Here is a 22,585-nt window from a genome sequence, read left to right on the forward strand (position 1 = left end):
TAATTATTTATTTCAGAATAAAGGTGAAGGTGGCCAAAACAAATGTTATCTCGCACCCCTAGTTGGGAACCACTGCAGTAGATGATTATTTTAATGAAAGAACTACTTGAGTGACATATGAGGATGTTTGGGAAGTGCAACTGAAGGACTGAGATCAAGTTTGGATGCTACTTGCTGTGCAATAAGGTAAAATGTGATTCTTGTATATTGAGGAATACACAGGTTCATGTAACCTGAGGTACTTGTATGAGTAGCTGTGAGTGTAGGAAGGTGTACTCTACCTTTCTTATAAACCGTTGAAATAAGGATTCAATTTTTGATGCAACTGGTGATTCCTAGAGCTCTCACCCAGGAAATATTACAGACTTTACATAATTCAAGACCTATAAGTGATAAGCATGTTACATATATACATGCTGATATGAAAAAGTAGTTTTGCTGGCTGCATTTGTGTTGAGCAGTGTTTCACACACTGTATTGTGTCAGTACTGTTCTAAGGAGAAGCTAAAGCGAGGAAAGTTCCAGCATGAAAAGTCAATATTGGTCATATCTTGTCCTTTACAGGAGACTGAACAAGGCTGTTGGTACATGCTTGTTATTAACAATTACTTCACCAAGTGGGTTGTAGGTTATTCATTGGTTAATAATCTGGAACAGTTTATGACTGATGTATTAGCTGAACAGTAGATATCAGCATAATGTTAGGGAAACACATTGTTTCAAGGAATCATTTAACACAAATATACCATATAACATGAGCACTTTTGAAAGGAGAAACTTTCTTGTTCAGGGGTAAGCTAGGGATAGATATCAACAGTAGGAGAGTTTTGTATAGTCCAAAAAGAGAATCTGAACAGCCATTTATTTTCTCATCTGTGTTAAATGTGGTGAAGATGTGTACTTCTTATCACCACCAGTTTTATGGTTTAACAGAGTGTAATACAGGCTATGCTTGTAAACTTTATTAATCCTTACAAAACCAACTAAAATGAACATGTATGAAATGCCATGATATTTTATCATGTAATAGACCACAATTTGACTAGTTGTTTGTTGAACATGCTCGTGTTGATCAGAAACACAGTTACATGTGAATGTGATTCATCATCCACTTTCTAGAACAGATGTTTCACAGTATCTGCAGTAACGTATGTTATGGTAATCACTTGATACGTATGATCTTGCATGTCTGCAGTTAGGAAAAGCCACTGTATAGCCAGGATAAAGCATTGAAGGAACAAAAATTTAAGAATGACTTTAGTATGAGCTAGTGACGAGAAAATAATTCAGTTCCAGCTGTACAGACCCTCTCTTGTTCCTTGACACCTACATTCATCACTGTGTGAAATGCATTGGTCAAGTGGCACATGTGAGAAATATAGTTTCTATAATTTTGTAACTGAAGTACTGTAGACAGCATGATGGTGTAAACTTTTACTATTAAAAAGTTTTATTTGTCAAATACTTTTATTTCTGATATTGTTCTTAGATTTTGTGTCAGTAAATAATTATTCTTGTCTATCTTATCAGGTGTATGTAAGTACTGCAGAAAAGTAACTATAACGTGAAGTATTCTAAGTGATATTACTCATTTTACTTTAAACAGGTGAACATTTCTTATTCACCAAAAATTGAACCAAATTTTACACCTATGAGCATGCACGTCAAATAAGCAACAGAGAGGGTTTTTTAATATGGTTAACCTGTAGTTGCCTTGTTATAGATTATTCTTTTTTGGTGACATATAAAGCTTTCCTGTAGAACTATATATGTGTAAAAATGGCTGGTATGAGTAGAGAAAGCTCTATGTAGAGGAGCAAGCAACGTTTCGACCTTCAGTCAAGAAAGTCGAAACATTTTTCGCTCCTTTACATAGAGCTTTCTCTACTCATACCAGCCATTTTTACATATATATTTTTCTATAAAAGTGGGTTTTCTCGTCACCACGGATTTCCCTTAGAACTGTTTAAATTAATATGCTGTGTGGTTTGTGTTAAAGTTTTGACTTGGTGACATCCCGTGAATATAAATAATTTGCTAAATAAAAAAATGTGAAAATTGTCTTCTGGTTTTGCTGACTTTATTTAATAACATACACAAACACATAGAAGTTCTTAGAATATTAACCTAGCATAGAATGCTGTATGAACTTTGTTTTCTACCATAAAACCATATTGTCTTCCTTTGTGTACACCATTTTCAGACAAAATGGTGGAATGCTTTGGGTTGTGAACTAGAATGAACATCACTAAACAACTTTGAACTGTACTTTTTATAATCATTACCATTTGTCATCATTATTATTTCTTTATTTTATGTTATTTGAGCTCTTGCCTTACAGTTTCAAGTTAAATGATGAGGAATAAAAATATAACCATTTATGGAACACAAGTGATTGAATGTAGACGTGTTTATACCAAAAAGATTTATTAGTGAAAATAAAAACCATTTAGGGGGGGTAATGATTATGGTACATCTCATTCACAGACAAACACAAAAGAAAAAGGTGTGCTGTTATCCTCAAAATGAGCACTATTTTTCTCTTTTTTGGTGCTTCATTAAAGAAATACATTTTAAAACATTCAATTTGTAGCAGATGAAAATTTTTCATGCAATTTGTGAAAATTTAGAACTTGTTTATCAAACTAAAAACTGAAGGAGTTATTATTTGTTCTCATAAGTTCCAGGTTTCCAGAATTATTTTATATTTAGTTCACTGGATAATATTTTTGTTTGTATTTTAGTACAAAGCTACATAATGGGCTGTTTGCTCTCTGTCCACCCTAAGAATCAGTTGCTTATTGTTACAAGATGTAGATGATCCTCAGTGGTTCAGCAATAAGGCTGAAAGCTTATAATGCACACAATGGAGTTTTGATAGCCTTGGTAGGTATATCATAGATGGTCCATTGTGTAGCTTTATGCTTAATACCAAACAAATAAAACAAAGAAATATGTGATCATAGTGTTGACCACAGCTCAAACTTTTGAGAGCCTAATGTGATCCATGGGCAGTCTGTTGGAGATTACTGATATAGGGTGTAATATTATTCATAAGCATTTGTTTCAGCATTTAGTATGGAAAGTAGCATAATTCAGACCGTACTCACATGCTTGTTATGGTTGTAATAATGTTTAATTAATCATGAATAGTATTTCAAGAGATCAACCACATATTTGATATGCATATTTAATTGCTGGCTTTGCATTTAAATTTGGAGTGTGTTTTCTCACAGTTTTGCTGACATACAGTTTTATGTTTTCATATATACAAAATTGCCCTGGAACTTTATTATGATTTGTTCAGCACACTCACACACACAAACACTTGTATGGTAAAAATCATAAAAGTGGTATTTTTTTAGAAGGTTCTCCCAGCATCTGGGGAGGGAAGGAATTGCCTTTTTTTCTCCCTAAACAGTTACCTTTTGGTAATTTATTACATATAAGGCTTTAAAAGTAATAATAAAATAATGGCTCAAGGTTTGTTTTTAAGTAGAAATTAGACAGTTATTGTAATCTTTATATTAGACATTTTTAATAGATTGTGTCAAAGGATTGCAGTTAACATACATTTTGAGGATTAAAGTTGGGTAAAATATTTTAAAAATTTTAGATATGAAACATTGTTTGATCAAATTCTTTAAGAGTGTGTCCTTACAACTAAATTTTCATATGTTGTGATTGCCACTCATTGGGTTAGTGATAAGTCTGTAGAAGTAAAATGTTAAATTTGGGTTTTTATACTCATGGTGGAAAAAAGCACTGCCCTTTATGTAGCTTTGTGTTTAACAACAAACTGTTGTGTTGTCATCACCCCCAAAGAAAGGTGGACTAATTTACTAATGTACTACAAAACACACACACATAATAATTATTGATTATACAATAATTTCAATAAATGAAGTTTAGAGAGTTAGTTATTACAGTGATACTAAATAGGTGTTTAAACAATGTGCCTGTGTGTGTATCTTTAATTGCTATGTGTTGTACTGTTGCTTGTAGGAAACGTTTAATTTTTTTTTTGGCACTTAGATACCATAAAGCATCAACAAAAGTTAAATGTAGTGAGTGCAAATCTATTTTTGGTGTTTTTCTTTTGCCCAGAATAATACTTCTGGTGCTCATTAAATCAAATATTTGATAATATATATAAGGCTTAGAACAATTTTAATGTCATTTGACAAATTAGAAGAGATAAATATGTTGATTGTTATTTTTCTCATTCTTGCAGATGTTCTGAGAAATGTCCTAGTGGTACTCATGGTGAAGGATGTGCAAATCAATGTGTATGTCAGAATAATGGAACATGTAATCACATCAGTGGAACTTGCAACTGTCCTCCTGGCTGGATAGTGAGATCAAATTTATTTTTTAAAAATGAATCTAAGGAGTTTTTGTAAAGTTAGCTGGTAAGACTTAGGTTTATTAACCGTGTGTATTGTATGAAAATAAGTGCTTGTATTGGTTCAACATATGAAGCAAGACACTAATAAAGTTCAGAATAAACCTTTAAGTGTTACCTTAAAGACACAGCAAATAAAACTTCAGAAGTAGATCATGCTAGAATACAAAATAAGACCCTTTAACATTAAATACAAGTAAATAGGTCCTTCAAGATTAGATAAAAGTTGATATTTTCACAAAATATATACATAAAAGGACCAAATCAAAACCATATAAAAAAAATTAACAATAACAATATTGTTTAACCAAAAGGGGAAAGAAATAACCCCCACAAAGTACACACAACAAAATTTACACTTTATTTTTTGTGTGTTGAGACAAAGGAAAACAAAAATAAGTTATAATAAATATATATACATTTTATATTCTCCCACTTTTAATGCAACCCCACAGCAGATTGTCTACATCTGGATAGTCATATTTGTCAGCACCATCTGGGTCTGGAAAGAACATAATTCTCCCACCAATTGCAAATATGTTAATGACCTTCAAGATGTGGTGTTGCCAAGACAGATAAATTCACATCAAGCATCATTAGTATTTTACCAACTTTCATCTGACAGTGAGTCACTTTAAAATGTGGGACAAGTTCCTGTAGGTTCAAGTAGCTGTGGCTTGACAAGAGCTGGTATTGGTTCTGAAGTACAGATACTAGTCTGCAACATGTGATTCATGATGACTAGAAACCCACTTGAGGTAAAAATGTATTCTAAAGACAGCTGGTATGAATATTAAAAATTTAATTAAAATAAAGTACAGAAAAGCATTTTGACCTTTTTAGGTTATCTTTAATTTAACCAAGAGTTAACCTGAAGGTGACCTAAGAAGGTAAAAAAATTGTTCTGTACTTTATTTTAATTGAAGCTTTAACACCCACACCGACGATCTTTAAAATACATAGTTTGCACTAATTCTTCCTGGTTGGCTCTGTAATTGCTGTAGAGTACTTATTAGTTTTTTAGGTTAGTTTCCATGAAGAATTTGAGTAGTATGCCCAAGGCTTCAGTCAGAGCCTACATGTCTGATGACTAACTGGAGAAAAATCTTCATCTTTGAGTTGTTGCTGTACCTAGTTGAATGTCAGATCAGCTTCCAGAATCTTAGAAACTTCAGAGTAATCAGAATCCTTGGTGTGGATTCCTGTACATGATGAGGGGACCTCCTAGGGAAGGTTCTGTTCTTTCAGTTTACCTCCTCTGGGATCTAAACATCCATCCACGTGTTTGCCATGTGTGGTGACGTGAAGGGGAGGAGAGGATCCTGATGGTTGAGGAGTCCAACCCTAACACACCACTTTGGCTTTGAATTCCTGTAGACAGGCAGCCTTGGGGTGGCTCCCCTTGGATCAGTTGGCTGGTTCACTTGGGGTTAGGGTCAACCAAGTACCAGTGTTGGATGTTTTCAACAGGTGTTGTGGACATTGTATCTGATGCTGGTGTCTGGGTATAGTGCTCACAAAACCCTGGCATTGCTGCAGTATCCTTGTTTGACATTATAGTGTGTCCCCTCGTAGGGCTCCATGGTGGATGGGGTCAGTGGGCACTGAAATTTTCCTTTTTTCATTATGGATACTCCAATTAAAAATCTTAATAAAATAGTGAAAAAACAGTCTATAGGTAAACAACCACATCTTGAAGATTCTGAGCAGCAATCCTCACCATCTGTACCACTTGTTGTACCTCATTTTCTTATATTGCATTCACTTTCAGATAAACCTTTAGAGCAAATGTCTCCCTTTTTTATTCAGAAGGGACTAGAAAAACTTGCTGGCTCTCCAAAATCAATAAAGAAGCTTTGATCTGGTGACATGTTGGTTGAAACATCTACATCTCAACATAGTGAATTCCACTTGAATTCAAAGGCAATTAGGGATATACCTATTGAGGTTACACCTCATGCTACTTTGAATTCGTCACGAGGAGTTGTTGTTGAGAGGGATTTGAAGAACATCCCTGAGTCAGAGATTCTTACTGGTTTATCCACCCAAGGAGTTTCTGCAGTGAGGCATATATCCACTCACAGTGATGGAATTATGATGCCAACCAATGTCCTCATTCTCACATTTACATCACCACGTCCACCTGCCACCATCAAAGCAGGTTATCTTAATTGCAGAGTATGGCCATACATTCCAAACCCTCTTCGATGTTTCCAGTATCAGTGGTTCAGTCACTCCAACATGTCATGTCGTGGTTCCTTGATGTGTGCTTGTTGCGGTGGCAAGGACTGTGATGCCTACAAGTGTGAAATGGACCCTCATTGCATCAATTACAATGGCTCTCACCTGTTCTAATTTTATTCTTGCCCTAAATGGTTGGAAGGAAAAGAGGTGCAAAGTTTGAAAACAATTCATAGCATTACTTATTTTGAGGCTTGCAAGTTGCTGTCTACCACTTCATCTTGGACGTATGCTGCTGCACTTCATTCCATTACTACAGTGGGAGTGCAGACAGATCTTTCTGTGCCTCCAAAAGAATCGTTCTCAAAACAAATGAAAAGTCTTTTGATCTCTGTGGTTAAAAAAGTTGATGAATCAACTTCAGCTCCCATCTTTGTCCCAAACATGCATTCCAGCAAGTCCTAAGGTCCACTTCCTTTGGTTCCAGATACGGGCATTTCCTTGGATACATTTTCTTTTACATCCATTCACATCCTCAGTCGCTGGAATCCTCTTCCAATAGCAAAGACCTGCCCAATCGACCCAGGGCAGGATCTGTGGAGGTCGACAGAAGACTCTTAGAATAAAGACAATAAAGAAAAAAGAAGGTTGTAAACAGAAGGGTTCTCCACCCAATTCACCTGCACGTAAATAAAAATAGCCACCTTGATACAATGGAACTGTTGAGGCTTACATTCTAATCTGGATGACATCAAAACAATGATTGCTTCCTATCATCCTGATAGTCTCCTTACAGGAAACATTTCTAAAATTTGCCGATACAATCACATTTTGGCAGTTTTCGTTGTACAGAAATGACAGGCTGTGTGATGGATGAATGCCTGAAGGGGTGGCACTGTTGATTGATTAGCATGTGCCCACCCTGTCTTTGCCACTCAACACACCCTTGGAGGCCGTAGCCATCTGTGTTTCCTTGGGTCATACCATTACTGTTTTTTCTCTCTATCTGTCACCTGGAGAGACCTATGATCAATTAGATCTTTATGCTCTCATTGAGCAGTTGCCATCTCCCTTTTTAATCCTGGGGCACTTTAATGGACATCATCCCCTCTGGGGAAGTGCTGATGTTGATAGCAGAGGTCGCTCCATAGAGCAACTTTCTCTTTTCAATGCTGGTTCTTCTTCTTATTTTCATGCACCTAGTCAGTCCTTTACTGCTATTGACCTCTCAATTGGCTCCCCTTCACTATTTCCCATTTTTCTTTGAGGGTTGACAATAATCCACGAGGCAATGATCATTTTCCTATAATTTTGAGAGAGATTGACCATGGTTGATGCCACCCAACTAGTGTGCCCCAGTGGAAGTTGGATCAAGCAAACTGGCTCTCTTTCTCTGCCCTTTTAGAACTTGATCCTGCCATTGTCTGTAAGCCATTGATAGACAACTTTGTGGCAGCAGTAACTGACTATATTATACAAGCAGCTGCTCAGTGTATTCCCAAAACTTCGACACATTTTCCGCGATATCTTCATCCATGGTAGAATCCTGCCTGCTACATAGCACAGAAGACTCAAAAATGGACTTTTCGTAGATATCCCACGCTCTCGTGCTGTATTGTTTTCCAGTAGGCCCATGCACATGCTCGGTGGGTAAGATGTCAAAGCCAGAAGGAATCTTGGATTAAGTTCACAACCAGCATATCTTCTATTACTAATTCCAAATAAATTCTGCTTTTTCCTTCACCTTAGCCATCAAGACTCAGGAAGAGCAAACACCTCTGTCCTTTAGAACCAATTGTCTATATGACTACAATTGTCCCTTTACACTGGTGGAACTCAAACTGGCCCTTCATCGGTCTGGCAGTACATTGGTTGGACCTGATGATGCACATTATGAAATGCTGTGCTATCTATCTCCTGCTTCTCTTACTATTCTTTTGCTTGTTTTTAACTGGATCTGGCAGGAGAATGTTTTTTCTGATGCCTGGCCCCAGGCTATTGTCCTACCTTTCTCTAAGTCTGGGAAAGATCCCAAGATTCGTTCAAACTATCTCTCAACTGCTTTGATGAACTGTCTCTGTGAGACTTTAGAGAAGATGGTTAATGCTCATCTCATTTGGTTCCTCGAATCAAACAACCTCCTCTCATCCCCTCAGTGTGGGTTCTGATGACAGCACTCCACCATGGACCATCTGATTCAACTTGAAACATCCATCAGAGAAGCCTTTCTCAAATGACAACATCTTGTATGAGTATTCTTTGACATTGAGAAGGCTTATGATACAACATGGACGTATGGCATTTTGCAAGACCTCCATATGTATGGGTTACATGGCCATTTGCCCATTTTTATTAAAAAAATTTTAATGGACAGAAGATTCCAAGTTCATATGGGCTCGACACTTTCCTGTTCTTTTCTACAGGAACTTGGAGTCCCTCAGGACTGTGTTTTGAGTTTTACACTTTTCAGTATAAAGATTACTGCCATCACTGAACAACTCCTTCTTGCTGTTGCAAACTGGCTCTTTGTTGATGACTTTCACATCTTTCAGTTGTCAAACATTAGGTATATTGAGTAGCAGCTGCAGATTGCCCTCAATCATTTACTGAAGTGGACCACAGCAAACGGTTTTAACTTCTCTCTCTCTGAAACCGTTTGCAATAACTTTTGCTGCCGACTGGATATTCACCCTGATCCTGAACTCTGTATTGGCAAAGTTGTGCTGCTTGTGGTCCATGAGACAAAGTTCTTGGGGATTATCTATGACCATAAGCTAACCTTTATGCCATACATCAAGTAGCTAAGGGTCAAATGTACAAGAACACTGAACATCATCCATGTCCTCTCTTCCACCACTTGGGGAGAGGATTGATGTTCTATGCTAAAGATTTATAGTGCTTTTATTCGTTTGAAATTCAACTATGGATCACTGATCTGTGGCTCTGCCAGACCTTCAGCCTTAAAGATTCTGGACCCCATTCATCATCAAGGACTTTGGCTCTGAACTGGGGAATTGTAGAAAGTCCCAGAGTCTCGTGAACCTTCTTAGCACCTCTGCCGTTTGCAACTGTCTTTACTATATGCTTCAAAACTTCATTCCTTACCAAAGCATCCCACCTGGGATTGTGTTTTCCTTCCTCGATGGGCCATACTTTTTCAGAATAGACGATCTGCCATTGCTCCCTTTGGCCTTCGTATCCAGGTGGAGTTGGATGAATTCAGTCTGTCCCTGGATAACATTGCTGTTATCCACTGGTCAGCCCATTCCACCATGGCTTCTTATAGTCTCCAAATGTGACCTATCTTTAAGTCATTTGAGAAAATCAGACACTCCTGATTGGAAATACTGTCTGCTATTTGCTGAACATCTTTTGAACCATCATTCCATTCCTGTTTGTACAGTTGTTTTGAAATCAGGTGACTGTATGGGCTCTGCCATGGTTTGTTGTGGTTCAGTGGTTGCATGCAGAATCCCCTCTACAGCTTCTGTGTTCACTGCTGAACTGTACGCCATTTCTTATGCCCTGGATCACATAGAAGCTGAGCAATACTCAAACTGACCTGCTTAATTCTCTACTGGCCCTTGAATCACTTCACGTCAGTTCACATCCTGTTTTCACCAATGTTCAAAACCAACTGGCCCAATTATCTTTAACATCTACTTCTATTCAGTTTTTCTGGATACCGGGCTATGTTGGTATTTGTGGGAATGAGCTTGCAGCTAAGTCTGCTGTGCCTGTTTCATACATGGACTATGGTCCTGTATTCAAGGCTCGGCTCCATGTCAGTTGGCAGTCGACTCCAAATGAGCAACATGACAACAAGCTTTTCCAAATTAAACCCTATATTGGACTTTGACCATCTTGCTTTCGTAAGTATTGGAAAGAGGAAGTTGTTCTAACTAGACTATGCATTGGTTACAGTTTTTTAACTCATCATTTTCTTTTATCTGGAACTGATTCACTGATGTCTAGTCTGTGTGATGCTCAAGTCATAATAAACCACATTTTACTTTCTTGCTGTCGTTATGACTCTCAGTGACGGCACCATTTTAACCATATTCTGTTCCAAGGTTTGTCCATAATGTTAGTGTTATTGGTGATGATGACACTGTCCACCTATGTAATGTTTTTAGTTTTTTAAAGACCATCAGTCTTTTTAATGCCAGTTACGTTTTTTCATTTATATGCTAGACCTTTTTTTAATGACATTCCCTTATAAGAATCACAGTCCATCTAGTTCGATTTGCAATTAGAAAATGGCCGTAAAGTCAAACAACTTAAAACCAGGACTGGAAAGGCCAACTTCAGGTGACTAATGCTGCTGTTCAAACTACCTGTTAGTCATCCTAATGAGCTATTATTAAAATTTTGCTACAAGTCTTTTAAAACTTTTATTACTTTACTTTTTGAAAATGGCCATATTGTCAAATAACTCGGAACCAGGACTGGAGAGGCGAACTTCAGGTGACTGACAGTGGTTTTTGTACTTAGCTGTTAGTCTTCCCGGCGAGTTATGATAATTACAGTTATGATACAGAAAGTTCTTTACAACTTGTGTTACTGTAGTTTTTCTTTTAATGCTGTAGACTAGATGTAAACATTGGTTTTATGCTTTTTTTAACTATTTTATTTTACCTTAATTTCCTTTTGTAAATTTCCTAATTTTACTGTAATTTTCACTTTTTACTGGGTATTTGGCACAGATAGCCAAGCTGCTTTGTGCCATAAAACACCAACTCAACCAACCAACCAATCAAGAGTAATCTGGAAAGAATCAAAACAGATAACTGTTAGCATATTTGCTCTTTGTAGTAAGCAGTGTTTATGAGGTCTGGCAACAAAAAATGAAAGAATATTTAAGGAGGTGGTGACCAGATGGTGAAATAACTTGATTTTAAATAGCAAAATTGTAAGGATTGAAATGTAAGGTTAGTTAAATTTTGATTGGCCAAAAATGTTGTAACAAACTAGGTTGAAGTTGTAACATCTCTGTTACAGTAGTCCTCTGTTCTAAATGCTTGATAGAGAAGGTTCTGTTGAGTTACAGATTTCAGACTTTAACTTAACTTGTGCAGATTGGAAACTAGAAGAGAGAGTGAAAACAAAAATGACATACAGGGATGGGAGTGAACAACATAATGAAGTTATTATTACAGAAGAATCTTTAGTATGGCACAACGATAGGATAGCCTGTGGGGTAAATAGGGCTAAAAATAATTAGATTATGCTATTTATAGGTAGGGATAGAGAATATAACATACAGGGTTTTTATTTACATCAGTGGCATAGATGAAGAAATGGTCAGTAAGTTATTTAAAGGTGATATTAAGGTTTTGGGTATTTATGGCTGTAAGGAGGATGGACCTGGTTCACATGATTGGCTGTTTTGGGTACACTAAACTGACTTTGAAAGAGAGAAAGAAACTGAATGAAATATAACATAGTGAGACCATCTTTATTTCAGATATGCAACAATCTGAGTCAAATATTTATATAATCTGTAGTAATATTAAATTTGTTAAAATCTTGTTCCAGGCAGACAAAACATAATTTTGTATTAATAACAAAAGTGCCATCCTTCTCAAAGTGCAGGTTGGTTCATGGTTACCTTCACTTAAAAAAAAGGGATTTTGTATTCTTGGCACATCACTTGACTTGCCTGTGTAAAAGGTCACTGTTGCCTTCTGCATAGAGTAATTATGTTTACAGCAAAATGTATCACAGAAAAGTACTTGTAACACCCTTGTTGAATGATCCAGTCACATGAGTAACTGAGATGAAAAGAACTTTGAGGCTTCTCTGAGTAATGTTCTCTATTAAATATGCATGCTCATTATACACAGAAATTATTAGGTAAGGGTGTAGGATCTATGTATTGTGCCTACACACCATGACATGTCATAGCAGTGCTTATCTGTATTTGATATAATAGAGCTTCAAAATTGTTTTTGAATGGGAATAAAAGGTTAAAGTTTATTTGAAAGATAAAAAGTAGGTTTCACGGTCACTTCTTTGAACCCAAATAATTATTTGTGTTTGTGTTATTTTATTATTATGTATGATTTATTTACTTATTATTATATATAATTAGTTAAGAAAGACTGTAAATTATGTGAAGTTTTTCTCATATTACTGTTTATCATCAGTTAATGCATGTAATATGTACATATTGCATTGTTATTTAAAAAGTCATGGTTGTTGAATGTTTATTAAAGAAGCACAAAAATAATGAGTAAAATGAAATTGGTTTGTTAATGTTAAAATAATTGGTAATTTGTTATTTTCTTCATGAGGGTATAGAAGTAGATTTTGATGCTGACTGGTCTGAATCTATGGATTTATATAAAAAATGGCATAGGTGTGTAAGGAATTGTTTAAAATAGGTTTGGGTGTTTATATTTTATTATTTTTTTTACACTGGAGCATCTTAATGCAGAACTAGTGAAATTTTGAGGGTTTTTAAGGTTGGCTACACATATTTAAATGTAATTTGATGTGGATATTTAAATAGTTATCGAAAAAGATGTGAAAAATATATTTCTGTGTTTGTTATTCCCCATGAATTTCCATGTGTGTTAACTGATTACTGATTTTTCAACAAGAACTTTCATATTTAATATAAAAGAGTAACTTTGATACTTTTTGCTGAATTTTTTGTTTAGGGTGATGTTTGTGCTAATCAATGCCCCAAAGGATTTTATGGACAAAATTGTGGTACACGCTGCAAGTGTTATAATCAAGCATCCTGTAACCATGTAACAGGAAACTGTATTTGTGAAGCTGGTTATCATGGAGACTACTGCCAGGAAGAGTGTTCCATAGGATATTATGGCTTGAATTGCTCAGAGGTAAGAACTAGAAGTATTTTGTTTCTTGAATGTTTGCAAAAACTAAAGTAATGACAGCTGTTATATAAACGTCTAACAGACCAATGTATATCTTAGAAGAACAGGTTGAAAAGGAATGTGTAGTAAATGCTTCTCAAATTGTTATGGTGTGAATGTCTTTTACAAGCTAGTGAAACATGATTATAATTAATTGTACCTGCTGTAAGACATTAATATTAGGCCAGTTTTATTTCTATGCACTATATTCTTTATCTACTCCTTTTAGGAATTTCTAATACCATATTCACTATTTCTGTTGCCAACAATGCATATCACTCAATCCAGAGCTTTCAAAGTGCCTGAAATTTTTTTTGGTAGAACTTTGGTTTTGTTGCTACCCTTTTAAGTAGGTCGTTAATAAAAACAACAACACGGGGCCCTATAATTTGGATGTTTTGTAATTTACTTTTAGTTGTGAACCACCAAACAATAATACCTTGTTATTATAATATCCAAAAAAAATTTCATGAAGCAATTTATCATGTTTATCATCATGATAAAATACTGTGAATTCATTGATAGTGATTGATGTTTGTAGCACGTATAAATTATGATTGTATAATGTTAAAAATTGTTTTTTGTTTTGCATTTTTCTATTGGCCTAAAGAAGTAATGTTAATGTTGGTGTTACACTAGATTATTTAATCAATACATGGTTTGTCACTTGAATGATTTAAAAATGAATTTACTCAACATACCATTGAGAAAATTGAATTTTACTCATGAATATAGCTTTTATTGATTTACGTGAACGGTTCAATGTAATAACATATTGCAACTCTTGTAAGGAAATAACTGAACACTGATTACTATTGGCAAATGAGGCACATCCACTTATGTTTTTATTAAATGTTTGTTGTATACTGTTTCTCCAAATTATTGATGGTTTGACAAAATCACATTTCTTAATGTCCTCTCCTTCTGAAAAGATTTAAGATCTTCATTTTGCTTATAGTGGAAAGTTGTGCAGGAGAAAAGATAAAATATATATGCTAGCAAGCCCATCAACAAATGTGCATCACTTAGAATTACAACATGCCATTAGTGTGTGGCATTGTCCTAACAAGATCTCTCACACCTTTTGATTTTCTCTAGCAAGAGATTTAACTTTTGCTATGTTCAATCCTCTTTTAATAACACTTTTTTAAAATATTTTAATTTTTTAGTGTTACTTTTCTAACTTACTCTTATGAAATTAAAGTATAAAATTTTGTTGCTAAACTCACTGGTAAGTTTAACTTAAAATGTATATGGTGATGGCTGAAAAAGTATAAATGTCTGTGTGAGTTTTAAGGCTAATAATACATATCTAATCATTTCTCTATTTCTTTTAACCTTGCTTAAATTTTTCTCACTCATCTCATGTGAATTTTATATCTTACATTATTTAAAACTTAAATTTTTCTCATTCTATATTAAAAAGCAATTATTCAACCATCTGTTTTTTGAAGTGTTTAAATAAATAACATAATCTAAAGTAAATTGTTGAAGTATGTTACTTTTTAATTTTCTAATTTTACTTCTAAATGTTATTATGTGTTGATAAACACTTTAATGTTTCATTTTTTACAAACACATACATTAAGCATATTAATATAGTCTTGGGATATTTGCTGAAAGTGTACTAATGTTTGTGAGAATACACACTGTATTAAAAGATAGTATTATTGATACTATAAGAAGTACAAAGTTGTCACATGATCTGTTAATTTGATTGAACCTATGATGAGAGAGACAATTGGCTGAGAATGTTAATATACCACACCAATATATGAGTCAGAGACATGGTTTCTTATTGCCTTCACCTAGCAGTAGCAGATGGTGCAGTAATTTAATGAAAAAAAAAAAAGATCAAAACACATTTTTCATTAGGGTCAGCTAGGAGATGTTTTTTTAAGGATTGGGTATCATTATGTAGGATTGATTTGGTAACCAGGAACAAAGCAATTTTTTTTCTAGGCATAACTGAAACTGTTTTCTTGGTTTTTGTTAATTGTTTTGGATATTATGCTTTAACATTATTTTCTATTACACATACTTTTTTATGGACTTAAATAGTACACCTGTAATATCAGTTTTAACTGTAAGGTTGTGTTTCGAAAATGAGTTTAATATGCTTATTATGGCTATGACTTTGTAAGTTGAAATGCTAATTTTTTCTACATTTGGAATATGAAATGTTGTGATATATAGTGATTGGTTTAATTTATAAACATGTATATCACTAAAATTGAGCTAAAGTTTACATATTTTATTTGAAAGGAAACATTTTATGTATTAATTTCAGATATGCTATTAAACATGAATAATGACTGGAGAGTACAAAAAATAATTTTACTCCTATGAGTTAATTCAATGATAATGAAAAAATGAGATCTGTCAATTATAAAGTTAATTCAGTTTTCAAAACAGAAACAAGTTTTTTTATTCAGTATAATGATAGGAGTTGAGTCTCTGTTTTTATGTAATGCATGTACTTTTCATAGTTGAATGCCATGGAATAAACTGGGACATTAATTAATTTGTAACAAAATATTTTTGTCTTTATGCAATTGCAAGCTTCACATTTAATATTAAATTTTAAAAGGTAGTTGGATTTATGTGCTTACTATGTAGATATGTGAATGTAAACATGGAGCAAGCTGTGATCCTGTTAGTGGTAACTGCACTTGCCCGGAAGGTTTCAAAGGCAAACGTTGTACAGAAAGAGGTGAGGCTCTTATTTCATATGCTTTTCACATTTTTTAAGCCATTTATTGTGTTGAAAAGTAGTAAGCATATCATCTTTATGTAAAATTATTCATCAGGTATAAAAAGGAGGCTTAACTGCTACTGATATGTAATATCTCTTGATATTCTGGAATTTGTCACATACAAATCTAGTTTTTAAAATTTTGTAGGTATTTCATTAAATTGGTTATTCTGGTCACAGAAGATCAAAGGCAGATTTTCTACCTAGAGTAATTTTAATCTTTAGTTTAAAAAAATGTATGCATAAATATTTTGTTTGTTGATCCAATAAAATTCGAACAGTAAAGAACTGAATCTTCAATTTTTGGCCATTTGTTAAAATATATATTTTTTAACCATAATTTTGTTTTTTCTTTATTTTAAAACAACTATATATATTGGTTACACAAAACCGAGGTTAGGCATTATTATTGTATATTTGGATGTATTGAACACTTGTAGTACAACTAACAGTTTGTATTTTATGTCTAATCTTATAAATTTTCTGTGATTTAAGTGTTCCAAAACTTTTATCTTTGGACACACTTAGAAATTGTCTTCTAAATAAATGTTGGAGGCATATTAATAGTACATAATTTCATAAATATTAATATGTTTAGTACTAATTATTAAAATAAAATGTAGGTGATAATTTTTCAGGATATTTAATTTTTCATAATAGAGGTTATCACTTTTTTGCTGAATAAACCCATCATGTATGTAACCATCAGTGGTTACAAGTTACTCAGCAATAATACTTGTCTGTTAAATATCGATTTCTATTTAAGCACTACAAATTCTGGTTCAGCTGTGTTGTTTAAATGGAAATCGATATTTAACGGACAAGTATTATTGCTGAGTAACTTGTTGAGATGTATTGATTTGTATTTATTTGGTGTTGGATCATTGTTTTAGCACATCTCTATTTCTTCCACTTAGTGTTGTACTGTTTCTGAATATTAAATTTTACTTTGTCTTATCATTTGGCTACATACAGAGGTGCCATCGTTCATTTGATGAAGTTGCTGTGAACGTATAAAATTTGAGAAAAGACGCAAGTTTAAAGCTTCCTTCAAAACTTTTTACACTGACTCGCTTTTGACTGATTGATATTAAATATATAATGCTATGTTATTGAATACCAAAATTACCCTATTATATTTTCAGTGACAGCACAATAAAACAAAAATATATATGTATATATAAAAAGAATACTTTTGGTGATCATAACTTTTTTTAGTTTGTTCTGATGGTTATTATGGATCAGAATGCAAACATCAATGCTACTGTCAGAAAGAAAACAGTTTATTGTAAGTATGTTTTCTCTAATCTTAGCTTTTATTTATTCATTAGGAGATATAATAACTTGTGATCAGAGGAAATTATCTACTTAGAGTAAAACTCAAAATCAATCTGGCAATAATTAAATTAAATATTATTTTATAATGTTTCTACTCATTAAGATTAGAATGCATTGTTTTTTCATTTGGGTACACTTATTATTAAAAGGTATTTTTGGCCATAATCCAAATAAAATTCTTTTGACGTCGAGCCATCTTTGGGGATTTAGGTTTGTGAGTTAGAATAGTGTGTGTTTGAACAATATAAAAAGAATCTGTAGCATTGTATGACATTTGTCCTCAAGGTTAAACCAATGTGCAAAACATTACAGTCCAAGTTAAAAAAACACACTATTCTAACTCACAAACCTAAATCCCCAAAGATGGCTCGACCTCAAAAGAATTTTATTTGGATTATGGCCAAAAATACCTTTTAATAATAAATGTACCCAAATGAAAAAACAATGCATTCTAATCTTAATGAGTAGAAACATTAGAAAATAATATTTAATTTAATTCAAAATTCTTTTGAGGTCGAGCCATCTTTGGGGATTTAGGTTTGTGAGTTAGAATAGTGTGTGTTTGAACAATATAAAAAGAATCTGTAGCATTGTATGACATTTGTCCTCAAGGTTAAACCAATGTGCAAAACATTACAGTCCAAGTTAAAAAAACACATATATAAATCAATTGAAAAAAACAAAAAAATAACTTGATGAAATTGTTGTTGTTGACAAAGAACTTGTTCAATGTTTAGAGTTTGATTGTATAAAATATTTATGGGGAGTGTTGAAGTTTCTTTATTTTGCATACATTTTTATTCTGTCATTGTTATTATAGAGTTACTTTAAAATTTTATTCTTGCAGTATATTTCCATACATATCTTCATCTATGAAAAATAGATGTTGTGAAGTAATGACAAAGAAAACTTTTTTAGCAAATTTGAAATTTAAAGTTCTACAGTTGCTTCTAAGCATTTTTTTTTCTCCTAGTTGCTGCATGCTAAAGATATGCTTGCATATTTGTAGTTTTTTGTTAAGCCATAGGGTACATCTGCTTGTTACATAAAATTGCTATAAATGTTAAAGCTGATATTACCTCTTAATATATTGTAAGGGTTAATGTTGTAAATTGTAACTGGGTTACTCTTTTGTTATGTTTGGTATGAAAGATTTAGGGGGTTTGACCTTTCACTCTCTTTAGTTTTGAAATTCATTTTCTTTATTCTCCTTGAGTGAAATGGAGATATATAGAACGTGTTTTCTGTGACTTATAAATGTTTTGTGTTTTCATACATAAATTACATTCTTACTTTGGATGTATGATAACAGGCATCACTAATATTAAACAAAAAATTATTGAACGTGTAGGATGTAAAAATCCTAACGAGAAATATGTTAGTTTTCATCAGACTAGAAACTACTTGTCATTTGTATTTAATAGCATAACTTTATATCAAGTCATTATTTAGTGTAAACATTCATGAACAAACCTTGCACATAGTTACTTGATTTCCATTCAACCTGCAACAAATCATTCCACATATCCTAAACTTTCTAATTATTATAAAGATCTGCTATCACTGTGAATGTGGGCAAATAAACATTTTATTTATAGAAGAAGATAGAACAATGAAGTACAAGTTGGTTGATCATTTGTGTGGTAGGTCGTTTATTGTTCTAAGCTGAAAGTTAAGTAAATAAGTAATTGTATTTTAATTAAGCAAAATCTGTTCAATTAAAAATATGGAAAGAAGCACTAATTTGAAATAAATAAACTATTTGGTTTACTGAATAATTAAAAGAAAGACAGTCATGATCAGCAGGCCACAAAACATGTAGAAACAAAGGAAATGTTAAGTGTCAGTTCACCTTTTTTTATCCTATGTGTAGCTGACCAATCATATAACTGAATTAATTGAATATAAAAGTGTTTCTCCTGCAGATGGCATACACAAAATAAAATAGGGCTTGTTACAGTAAGATGGTATTTGAAGAGCAAAATCTCTGTGGTATAACTTCCATCCACACAACTTTAGAAGCTCTCTAAATTTCTTATTAACTGAGACTTGATTTGTTCACAGATTTTTCAGTGAACTAAATTGAGTAACTTGTTTGATTTTATGACTAGGTAATTGCTAGATGTACTAATTTTCTTTTTTGTTTTTATACTGTTATCAGTAAAGTAGCAGGTATTTGCTATAAATAATCAATCTTTATATCTACTAGATGCCACCCAGCTACAGGAAAATGTGAATGTAAACCAGGGTGGACTGGAGAGCTGTGTGAACGACCATGTTCATCACCATTCTATGGAAACGGTTGTTTGGAAAGATGTAATTGTAAAAATGATGCAGCTTGTAATCCCATCAATGGAAAGTGTAGTTGTAGACCTGGATACACTGGATCAGAGTAAGTCAAAACCAAGGGAGATCACAGAAAGCAGCTGTTTTCATGTAAACATGTTTAAAAACATTTTTTATATGAGGAATGTTTTAGTTTTTTTAAACTGTTTCACTAAATTTGTGTAACACCTATATATATATATATATATGTATGTGTGTGTGGATGCATGCATGCACACACAGTGTATTACACTGCTGGTCACAATCTCAAGACCAATGAACATAAAGAAAAAATATGCATTTTGCATTGTTAGACTCAACCACTTATTTGAGTAGAGCTTTGAAAGATGAAAATAAGAAAAGGGAAAATAAAAATAAAAAACTTTTTTAGCATTTAACAGGGAAAATGTGAACACTATGAAATTAACCTAAATACCAGCTGGTTAAAAGTATAAGACCATATCGAAACAAAGCGTTAATTGGTAAACATGTAACGAAATTTAGTCATTTGTGTTCAAGTATTAGGGTTGTCAGCATCTCCCACTGACATCTTCTGTTTACATTGGGTAAAAACATGGCAAAGGCTAAAACGTTGACAGAGTTTGAATGTGGCAGAATTGTCAAGCTGCAAAAGCAAGGTCTCTCTCAACATGCCATCACTGGTGAGATTGAGCATAGTAAAACTGCTGTTGCAAATTTCTCAAAAGACTTTGAGGGATGCGGAATGAGAATTTCAAGTGGTTGGCCCAAGAAAATTTTGGCAGCATTGAGATGGAGGATTCAATGGGTTGTCTGGCAAGACACCAGCCAATCGTCAAACCAGATTAAGGCTCTTATGGATGCAGAATGCAGCTCAAAAACAATAAGATGACATCTACGAGAGAAAGGCTTTGAAAACTGTAAACATCTTCAAAGGCTATGCCTCCTTTCACACCACGAAAACAGCTTGGTTAAACTTTGCTGAGAAGCACCAAACATGGGACGTAAAAAAGTGGAAGAAAGTTTTGTTCTCTGATGAGAAAAAAATTTAACCTGGATTGTCCAGATAGCTTCCAACGTTACTGGCACGATAAGGATATTCCAGCAGAGACATACACGACACAGTGGAGGAGCTTCCATCATGATCTGGGGTGCTTTCTCTTTCCATGAAACAATGAAGCTTCAGGTTATACAGGGGCATCAAACAGCAGCTGGCTACATTGGCATGTTGGGGAGAGCATCGTTATTGACTGAAGGCCCTTGCTTGTGTGGAAATGACTGGATCTTTCAGCAGGACAATGCTGCAATCCACAATGCCTGCAGGACAAAGGACTTTTTCATGGCAAATAACATGATTCTTTTGGACCATCCAGTGTGTTCGTCCGAACTGAACCCCATTGAAAATGTTTGGAGGTGGATGGCAAGTCTATAGAAATGGACGTCAATTCCAAACAGTGCATGATCTTTGTGAAGCCATCTTCACCACGTGGAATAACATTCCAGCCAGCCTTTTGCAAACGTTCATATCGACCATGCCAAAGCAAATGTTGGCAGTTATTTGGAATGATGGCCATGCAACTCACTATTGAGACCTCTTGTTGGGCATTTCTTACCCTTTTTAGGACTTCTTTTTGGTATGGTCTTAATCTTTTGACCAGCTAGTATTTAGGCTAATTTCCTAGTGTTCACATTTTCCCTATTAAATGCTAAAAACGTTTTTTATTTTTATTTTCCCTTTTCTTATTTTCATCTTTCAAAGCTCTACTCAAGTAAGTGGTTGAGTCTTACAATGCAAAATTCATATTTTTTCTTTATTTTCATTGGCCTTAAGATTTTGGCCAGTGGTGTATATGTGTATGTCATATGTATTGGAAAATATTGTAGTATTGAAATAATAATAGTATGTCTTTGCAATAATGTTGTTGTTGTTTTTTAATTGAGTAATTTAATCACTACATGTTGTGCTTTGTGAAGTTTACAGTGATATTTTTTGAAAATGAATAATATAAAATCACTTCACTTATGTTATTCCAATGTATATATGAACAAAGAATATTTTCATTGACTTGTCTCTTCACTATAATATTATTCTTTGAGCTAACATTTTACTTGGACCATAATCTTACGTACTATACTCAGGATTTGTATAATATTAGTTGCAGTAAATCATTGATTTTTCTCAAAAATAATGCTTGGACACCTTGTATTAAATGTGATTTATTATTTCTTACATATTTTTTAGAACAGTTAAAATACAGATATAAAGGTTGTGATATAAAATAGTTTTGACATCCAAATTAAGCTAATTTCATGGATACCTTGAATGTTAAGATGCTATACAAAATTTGGGTATTAGTATTTTGGTTTTAAAAATTGAATTCTTTATTTTTATATTCTTACATCACTTTCATTTGTTTTTCTGTATTGTTGGTATTGCATAAAAATAATTATGTTTTTCAATTTCCTTTGTTTTAAATATTTAGTTGTAGTGAACCATGCCCAAAAGGAAAATATGGAGTTGACTGTAAACAAGACTGTATTTGTACCAATGACAGTAATTGTTCTCATGTTACTGGACAATGCACCTGCCCATTAGGTGACTTGGTTTATATAATGTTTTGTTTTGTAATGAGATTTATCTTTAATGGGGACTTGCTTAATTTCATTCTTGATAAGCTCAAACATTGTCTCATATTTAGCTTATTTTTTAATAGT

General features: G+C 33.6%; 1 protein-coding gene across 4 annotated transcripts in view; it reads left to right on the forward strand.

The window, feature by feature from the left end:
- The window catches only part of LOC143236598 (uncharacterized), a 110,221-nt gene that overhangs the window by 37,337 nt on the left and 50,299 nt on the right, over positions 1-22,585 (forward strand). For all 4 annotated transcript variants that reach the window (XM_076474898.1, XM_076474899.1, XM_076474900.1 and 1 more), the window contains 6 exons: positions 4,235-4,355; positions 13,252-13,437; positions 16,093-16,186; positions 17,447-17,516; positions 19,776-19,958; positions 22,354-22,466. In XM_076474898.1, the coding sequence (XP_076331013.1) occupies positions 4,235-4,355; positions 13,252-13,437; positions 16,093-16,186; positions 17,447-17,516; positions 19,776-19,958; positions 22,354-22,466 (767 nt within the window). The remainder of the gene's footprint in view (positions 1-4,234; positions 4,356-13,251; positions 13,438-16,092; positions 16,187-17,446; positions 17,517-19,775; positions 19,959-22,353; positions 22,467-22,585) is intronic.

This window comes from Tachypleus tridentatus, chromosome 13 (assembly GCF_004210375.1).
Source record: "Tachypleus tridentatus isolate NWPU-2018 chromosome 13, ASM421037v1, whole genome shotgun sequence".
Classification (NCBI taxonomy): Eukaryota; Metazoa; Arthropoda; class Merostomata; order Xiphosura; family Limulidae; genus Tachypleus; species Tachypleus tridentatus.